The sequence below is a fragment of the Globicephala melas genome, chromosome 13, assembly GCF_963455315.2.
Source record: "Globicephala melas chromosome 13, mGloMel1.2, whole genome shotgun sequence".
Classification (NCBI taxonomy): Eukaryota; Metazoa; Chordata; class Mammalia; order Artiodactyla; family Delphinidae; genus Globicephala; species Globicephala melas.
Genome location: NC_083326.1, coordinates 19,384,441 through 19,393,350, shown reverse-complemented (window position 1 = coordinate 19,393,350; position 8,910 = coordinate 19,384,441). Strand labels below are relative to the sequence as shown.

The window sequence follows — 8,910 nt, the reverse complement described above, 5'->3', positions numbered from 1 at the left end:
AAAAAGTTTTTGACAAAACTCAACACCCATTTGTGATAAAAACTCTCCAGAAAGTAGGCATAGAGGGAACCTACCTCAACATAATAAAAGCCATATATGACAAACCCACAGCCAATATCGTTCTCAATGGTGAAAAACTGAAAACATTTCCTCTATCTAAGATCAGGAAAAAGACAAGGCTGCCCACTCTCACCAGTATCATTCAACATAGTTTGGGAAGTTTTAGTTGCCGAAGTCAGAGATGAAAAAGAAAGAAAAGGAATCCAAATCGGAAAGACGTAAAGTTGTCACTGTTTGCAGATGACATGATGCTATACATAGAGAATCCTAAAGATACTACCAAAAACTACTAGAGCTAATCAATGAATTTGGTAGAGTAGCAGGATACAAAATTAATGCACAGAAATCTCTTGCATTCTTATACACTAATGATGAAAAATCTGAAAGAGAAATTAAGAACCACTTCCATTTACCATTGCAACAAAAAGAATAAAATACCTAGGAATAAACCTACCCAAGGAGACAAAAGACCTGTATGCAGAAAATTATAAGACACTGATGAAAGAAATTAAAGATAACACAAACAGATGGAGAGATATACTATGTTCTTGGATTGGAAGAATCAACATTGTGAAAATGACTCTACTACCCAAAGCAATCTACATATTCAATGCAATCCCTATCAAACTACGAAGGGCATTTTTCACAGAACTAGAACCAAAAATTTCACAATTTGTATGGAAATACAAAAGTCCCCGAATAGCTAAAACAATCTTGAGGAAGAAAAACGGAGCTGGTGGAATCAGGCTCCCAGACTTCAGACTATACTACAAAGCTACAATGATCATGGCAGTATGGTACTGGCACAAAAACAGAAATATAGATCAATGGAACAGGATAGAAAGCCCAGAGAGAAACCCACACACATATGGTCACCTTATCTTTGATAAAGGAGGCAAGAATATACAAAGGAGAAAAGACAGCCTCTTCAGTAAGTGGTTCTGGGAAAACTGGACAGCTACATGTAAAAGAATGAAATTAGAACACTTCCTAACACCATACACAAAGATAAACTCAAAGTGGATTAAAGACTTAAACGTAAGGCCAGACAGTATCAAACTCTTAGAGGAAAACACAGGCAGAACACTGTATGACATAAATCACAGCAAGATCCTTCTTGACCCACCTCCTAGAGAAACGGAAATGAAAATAAAAATAAACAAATGGGACCTAATGAAACTTCAAAGCTTTTGCACAGCAAAGGAAACCATACAGAAGACGAAAAGACAACCCTCACAATGGCAGAAAATATTTGCAAACGAAGCAACTGACAAAAGATTAATCTCCAAAATATACAAGCAGCTCATGCAGCTCAATATAAAAAAAACAACCCAATCCAAAAATGGGCAGAAGACCTAAATAGACATTTCTCCAAAGAAGATATACAGATGGCCAACAAACACATGAAAGGATGCTCAACATCACTAATCATTAGAGAAATGCAAGTCAAAACTACAATGAGGTATCACCTCACACCAGTCAGAATGGCCATCATCAAAAAACCTACAAACAATAAATTCTGGAGAGGGTGTGGAGAAAAGGGAACCTTCTTGCACTTGGTCTGTTGGTGGGAATGTTAATTGTTATAGCCACTATGGAGAACAGTATGGAGGTTCCTTAAAAACTAAAAACAGAACTACCATATGACCCTGCAGTCCCACTACTGGGCATATACCCTGAGGAAAACAGAATTTAAAAAGAGTCATGTACCACAGTGTTCATTGCAGCACTATTTACAATAGCCAGGACATGGAGGCTACCTAAATGTCCATTGACAGATGAATGGATAAAGATGTGGCACATATATACAATGGAATATTACTCAGCCATAAAAAGAAACAAAATTGAGTTATCTGTAGTGAGGTGGATGGACCTAGAGTCTGTCATACAGAGTGAAGTAAGTCAAAGAAAAACAAATACTGTATACTAACACATATATATGGAATCTAAAAAAAAAAAAATGTTTCTGAAGAACCTAGGGGCAGGCCAGATATAAAGATGCAGATGTAGAGAATGGACTTGAGGGCACGGGGAGGGGTAAGGGTAAGACGGAACGAAGTAAGAGAGTAGCATTGACATATATACATTACCAAATGTAAAATAGATAGCTAGTGGGAAGCAGCTGCATGGCACAGGGAGATCAGCTTGGTGCTTTGTGACCACCTAGAGGGGTGGGATAAGAAGGGTATGAGGGAGACGCAGGAGGGAGGGGATATGGGGATATACATATGCATATAGCTGATTCACTTTGTTATACATCAGAAAGTAACACAACACTGGAAAGCAATTATACTCCAATAAAGATGTTAAAAAAAAATGAGGCAGTTATGCACATAGCTCAGCTAAATGCTTTCCCCTTAGCACCCCAATCCTTTTCCTAATTTAGATTCTTAAAGCAAAGAAAATATTGCTCCCTTCAGTTTATCACACTTTCTAGTCTTATCGCCTAAAAGGCACTTGCCAAATAACAATAATACATTGGAATTAACAAGATAATATTAGACTATTTTTTTAAGGTCGTTTCAGACATACTTTCCAATGTGCCCCCTTGTCACACACACACAGGCACCTGTTCTTTTCAGTTAAATTCTGAGCCTGTACAAGTTAGCATAACAATGAAAAAGTGTCAGAATATCATTCACACTGGCTGTCTTGTTTTTGCTTGAAAAATTACTCCTGGAATTATACTTTACAGTGCCTGCCAAATCACAGCCTCAAATAACTTCCGTTTTTCTTAAGGGCTAATCCCACTCCTCTGAAACCATTTCAATTACACTCAAAACGTAAACGCTCTTACTCCTTTCTTGCTCTTTTGATTATGACGATGATGTGTCAGCTAACATTACTGCGTTAGCTTTTCTTGCCAAATTTGCATACACTGTGGCATATACACGCAATATATATTAATAATTTAAAAATAACTGACTGTATTTAAGATCAAATAAACTATATAGACTAACAAAGTGAATTTCCTTATCTATTAACTGTAATATATATTCCATGTGCCCCCAGCCATCACTGACCAGAAAGAGTTAAGTTGAAGCTTGCTTTTAAGCAACTTTAATTAGATCAACTGTAAATAAACCTTCAAATAGTGACTTAGAAACAATTAGGGTAACTAAAACAGTTTGTAAGTCAATAGATGTCAAAATAACACGGGAAATATTGATTAATATTCATAAGTAGTGCTTAACGTCTTTAAAATATTTAAACAAGGTGCTTTTTGCCTCTTGCAATATATCTAACTTTATTTTAAGCTCTTCTAGATTTTATATTTGAATATAATGCTAACAGTCTGTTTGCATGTAAATTTCTTTGGGCCTGTGGGCCGTACCACAAATACCACTCCTCCCTTGTATAACTACACCGTTTACATGAGAATTGCCAAAGACTGCTCATCATCCAGTGTAGTAAATGTAATTGTGCAAGAAGTTAAAGTAATTTAAACCATTCTCAGAGGGCAGAGTGAAAAGGCAGCTATCATTACCTAAACATTATTATTTCTTATCTGTGTCTAGTAGTTATCTAACCGCAACTGCAGTCAGCCTCAGCTGTGCTTCCTGTCAAGGGAAGAAGTTGACCAGCTTCATCTAGGCCATTCCTTGTACAAAGATCTACTCATGGCCTCCACATAGCCTCTTTTCCTCTTGTCTGCTTCCTCATTTTGGTGTGCAGCTGACTTTGGAATATCGCTTTAACATAGAGATTGTTTTGTGAATCCAGAATTATAATTTAGGTTTGATCTGCAGAAGTCCACTTTCTTTTAAGATTTAGTTTTCATATTCTTTATGCTGACTTAAAATTATGCAAGGATAAACAATCCAGAATAGAGGTCTGGGCCTATTTCCTTGACCTGGACAGTAACAAGTGAAATGCACATATTTTTTTAAGAAATTAAATTGTCCAAAAATGCATTTCTTAATGTATACCTTGAGTTTCCAGTGGTGCTCCCATAGGGACAAATGGAAAATATGTAAATTTACTGACTTCCCAAACTGTTGTCTGCACTGGGAATTATTAAGCCATTGCTTTCCATAACGAAGTGGGTCCCCTCCCTTTCTCTCTGTAGCTCCAAGGATCTGATACCAGGAAATCACTACCACATGAGTCTTATTTAGTAGTAGGATAGGACGTAAATTCCTTTCATGTCATCATTATTTGATATTCTGTTCACTCATAGTATATTTACAACCATCAGGTTTCCTTTTATAAGTAAGCAGCAAAGTGTTGGTAAACATTTCACAACTAGTTCTACGGGGTGGGGGGAATGTAGTGTTTGGTGATTTCCATGGTGGTCTAAATATTACCACCAAGGCTGACCTACCGAAATGATATCACTAGAAGCAGAGGTGGAAAGACATATGGAAAGACCTATGGAAAGACATATGGAAAGGTGGAAAGACCAATGCATAATTGGTACTTAGGAGTTGGTTTGAGCTGGCCCCAGTCCACCACTGAATTTTAGTAACTAGATAATAGGTATTTATTTAAATGCTTTTGGAGGACCTTGTAACAAGCTTTAACATTGATTTTTGTTGATCAACTGTTCTAGTCTCTGGGTTTACAGCAGAGCCTATCTCTCAAGTATCATGTCAGATAAACATATACAGCCTTAGATTTCAAAAGGAAAAAAGAAAACTAAAATAACAAATTCACCACCATTACAAATAAGCTTAGCTAGAGTACTTCATATAAATTCCATCTCTATTAGGGACATTCTTCCAGCCATCTCAAGATTTCTTTTAAATACCATTGAATCAAGTTCAATATTGTTTTGTTATCATTTTCCACACATAAAATAGCAGTTGAATATATGCAAGAATTTCAAATCTTTATTTAAATCTGAATCTTTTTTCCCCAATCTATTACTGGCAAAAACGAAATTAAAAAAAAAAAAAAATATATATATATATATAATATATTTAAAAGGAGAGAAAGCAAGGTGAATGATGTGATGTTCCTTTTCTAAAATACATTCAAACTTATATTTATGCAACAATCAGCAGTTTTGATATCATAATCTAAAAGTATTTTATCTTCTTGCAGACAAGGGGATTATTAAAAAACTATTCTCATTAGCTTGCTGATGTAACACCTATATAATTCCTGCACCACACTCTGATTTTATGAAATTGGGTAAGTGTACTATGCTTTACTTTTTTAATTTGAGAAACTTACACGTGACTAAAAGTCATGAACAGTATCATTTACCATTATAAAATTGATTTTTCATATATATATTAATACAGCAAGAAGCATCTAGTCATGAAACAATGTCTATAAAACTTTATTCAAATGAAAGGACTGTTTGCAGATAACCATACTGATTGAACTATTTATTTTGATGGAGCTGAAGGCCACTTTCACATACTTCATTTCTAAAGATGGGCTGCAATTTTACAGAATCCTACAGTTTCTCCTCATGTAATCAAAAGATTGATATTCTTGTTCCAGTGTTCGTCTTTCAGAAAGAAGCACTTTTAGAAACACAGTTTCCTATACAGTGTCCACTATCTGTAGATTTATTAGGAACCCAACAATAAACCCTTTTTTAAAAGGAGAAAAGAAAGAAAAAACTAAATTCATTCTTATGTGAATATATTCACATTAAACTAGTATTAATCTAGAAAATAATGTTAGGTAGAAATATTATTTTAGTCATAAAATTCTTCTTTCTCAAACACATGTGATCACTTAATTTTTCTCCTCACTTTGGCACATCTAAACAGGTATAGAAAGTATACAGTGCTTGGTTAATTCTTGAGGAACATATTTGCATCAGAATTTAATGGTGGGTTTTGAAATTTATAACATTACATTGTTTAAGATATATTCAAAAAATCTGTCCTTTACTCAATATTTTTACAGCAATAGAGGGTGAGGGGAAAACATTCTTGAAAGTCTTTGGAGCATATAGAATTTGACCTTGAAAAATCAATCTTGCATCAAAGAAAATCTCAATTCTCTCTGAAATCTTCCTTCTATAGTACAAATACTTTCTTTCAATGTTTTGTAAATTTTAATGGCTCAGACAAACAACTTATACGTCCTTGTAGCTGTGTTCCTCTCTGAGACGTGAACAGCAACAGGCCTCAATTGCTCTACTATTTTTTTTTTTTCCATTTCCATGCTTCATTTCCTCCATGTAGCTCAGACTGGAGAAAAATCAGCATGTTCTGATGAGCTTAATATTCTGAGGCAGGAAGATGGACCTGAATTGAGTGGAGATTGGAGGTCCAAAATAAATATAACACCATGTGTCAAATAAAAAAGAAAACATAGTCTCCTGTACAAATCAGAAGAGATAATAAAAAAATCAACGAATAGACAGCAACTTTTCTTCATACCTACACAAGCATCTCAAAACGACTGCCAACTTTAAGAATGATTTACCTTTTGCTTATTTGGAACATTTCAGAATTTATTTGCTAAACAATGGTTTATGTTGCCTTAAAACAAATTTTATTGGCTTGTATTGGAGGATTGGGGAGGATTTTCTAAGAATATTTATATTGCTAAATAAAATGTATTTGCTAACTGACAGCAATAAAATTCTGCTGGATGCTCTAATCTAGCAAGCTGAAAGCATCACTGTAAATTAAATTTGTCCCAAGTTTTGATATGCAAGAAGTTCCAGGACTTTTCAATCCTGGCATATCATGTTTTATTCCCCTCCCTGCCAGTACCGTGAAGGTATGTACAGGACACCCTGGCAACACTGACAACACAGGGCACTACTTACAGAGGTTAGGTGCCTTTGCAGGTATCTGAGAGTTGCTATCTATTCACAAACCACTGAGCATTTCTTTTTATCAAAAAGCCTTCAAATGCTCAGTCTGTGGTCAGTGCAGTCCCTTGGATAAGTCTAATGAAGATATGCTTCACCAAGGCAGAACCCTAAACGGTTAAAAATGGAGAGATATTTACAACCATTTCCTCTAGCAAGTGGAGTTCTTGTTTTCTGTATGTAGTGGTGTTTTGTTTTGTTTTTTGCTTTTACTTTTTCTTCAGTACATTTCAAACTAACGTTCCAGGGCTATGAGTACAGACTCTCCGGGCCAGTTCCGTACATGTCTGCGAGTCGTTTAAAACGCGGTCCCCAGTCACTAAGGTAGTCGTAATTCTGATCAGAGTTTGAGCTGATGGAATCTAGCGAGCTGAGCGATTCAGCCACCGAGCCATTTCCTTCGAAGGCGTATGTCTGCAAGGAATCGTAAGGCGGGGCGCAGGGGTCAATGTCGGCTTCCTTCAGTCTTTCCCAAATAAATTCCCGGAAAATGACATTATCTGGGATGCTTTTAAAAGTCGGTCGACTCAAGAACTGAATTTCTGGAGTCACATCTCTCCGGGTCTTGGTGTCTCTGAGGACGTTGAGGTTTCTGAGCGCGGCCATGTCAAAGGCTTCTGTGTCTTCCTCCCCCCCACCCTCGTCATCGTATCTAACGATGTTTTCTCTGATATCTCTCTCTTCGTCGAAAATAAGGGGCTCTTTTTTCCTTCTTCTCATAGTGACGATCAGGAGGATCAACACTGAAACAAGGAGACAGCAAAGGGAAAGTTTCAGTAAACTCGCCGGCCGCTCCCTCCCCCTGGCGAAATTACGCCTCTGATGTTGATTTTTGATTTTTCTGCCCTTTAAAGGGAAATGAATGGGCCGCCTACTTCCATGGGAATTCACAGCAGTACATGTGCTAAAATTGCTTAAAGCGTCTTTAAAATAGAACACTTTTTATACATCAAGAAACCCTTTTCCACACCTGTTCAGAATTGATGTCTCCCTCTTGAACGTAACCCCCAAAGCATTTGACAGAGCAAATGGAAGGGCCAGGGGAGGATAAATAATTTCAAAGCCATGAAACACCAAGGGATTTTTTTTTTGAACTCCTTAATTGCTGGAAAGGCAAAGTGACATTCATAAATGTTTGGGGGTCTAATTTAACAACTGCAATTTCAGAAGGAAATGGATTATAGCATTTGGCTTGGTTCTTTGGAGAAATGCCTAGTACTTGTCTATGAAACTCAGCTGTTAAATAAAATCCAGCATGTTCAGACCATATACAAACATTAAAACCTTCTTTATAATAGAGTCCCACTTTCAGTATGAAACACTGAACTTGGTTTTTATGTATTATACCTAGAGAGAGAGTACAGGTTGTGAGATTTTAGCAGTAGCCAAAGTCTGACTGAAGAAATCAATCATCCCTTTAACATTAGGAATTTTCTTTCCTTTATCAAAATTAATAAATGATAAAGCACGTTTGCACTGGAAAGCAGAGAACAACTACACTGGCTACTCTAAACAAACTGAATATACTTTTGTGCCTTTTAATAAGGACAGCTGTCCCTCTGTATCTGCAGGTTCCACATCCAAAGATTCAAGCAACCCCGGGCTGAAACTATTTTCTTTTTTTAATTCCAGGAAGTTTCAAAAAGCAAAACTTGGATTTGCTTTACATAGGCTACTATTTTAGATAACATTTACATTGAATTTACAACTATTTATATAGCATTTACATTGTACTGGGTATTATAAGTAACCTAGAGATGATTTAAAACATAGGGGAGGATGTGCATAGGTTATATGCAAATACTATGCCACTTTTATACAAAGGACTTGAGCGTCCTTGGAGTTCGGTATATCGGAGTTCCTGGAACCAATTCCCTACAGATAGAGCTGGGTGACTGTACACTAATAAGAAGGTGACCAATCTGCTCTATGAGTGACTGAATGCTTGCCGAATTGGGAACACATTAGATTTCATGGCCTGTTGAATCAAGTCAAAATGAAGTAGAAAGTATTCTTGAATTTTGGAATTCAAAAATATATGTTAGTGAATTATCTTTAATGAT

At 36.3% G+C, this 8,910-nt stretch overlaps 1 protein-coding gene across 3 annotated transcripts in view; it reads right to left on the bottom strand.

Annotated features, from left to right (window-relative positions):
- Positions 1–4,874: 4,874 nt before the first annotated feature.
- The window catches only part of CDH7 (cadherin 7), a 125,485-nt gene continuing 121,449 nt past the window's right edge, over positions 4,875–8,910 (bottom strand). For all 3 annotated transcript variants that reach the window (XM_060310428.1, XM_060310427.1, XM_060310429.1), the window contains exon 12: positions 4,875–7,590. In XM_060310428.1, the coding sequence (XP_060166411.1) occupies positions 7,097–7,590 (494 nt within the window). In that variant the 3' untranslated portion in view covers positions 4,875–7,096. The remainder of the gene's footprint in view (positions 7,591–8,910) is intronic.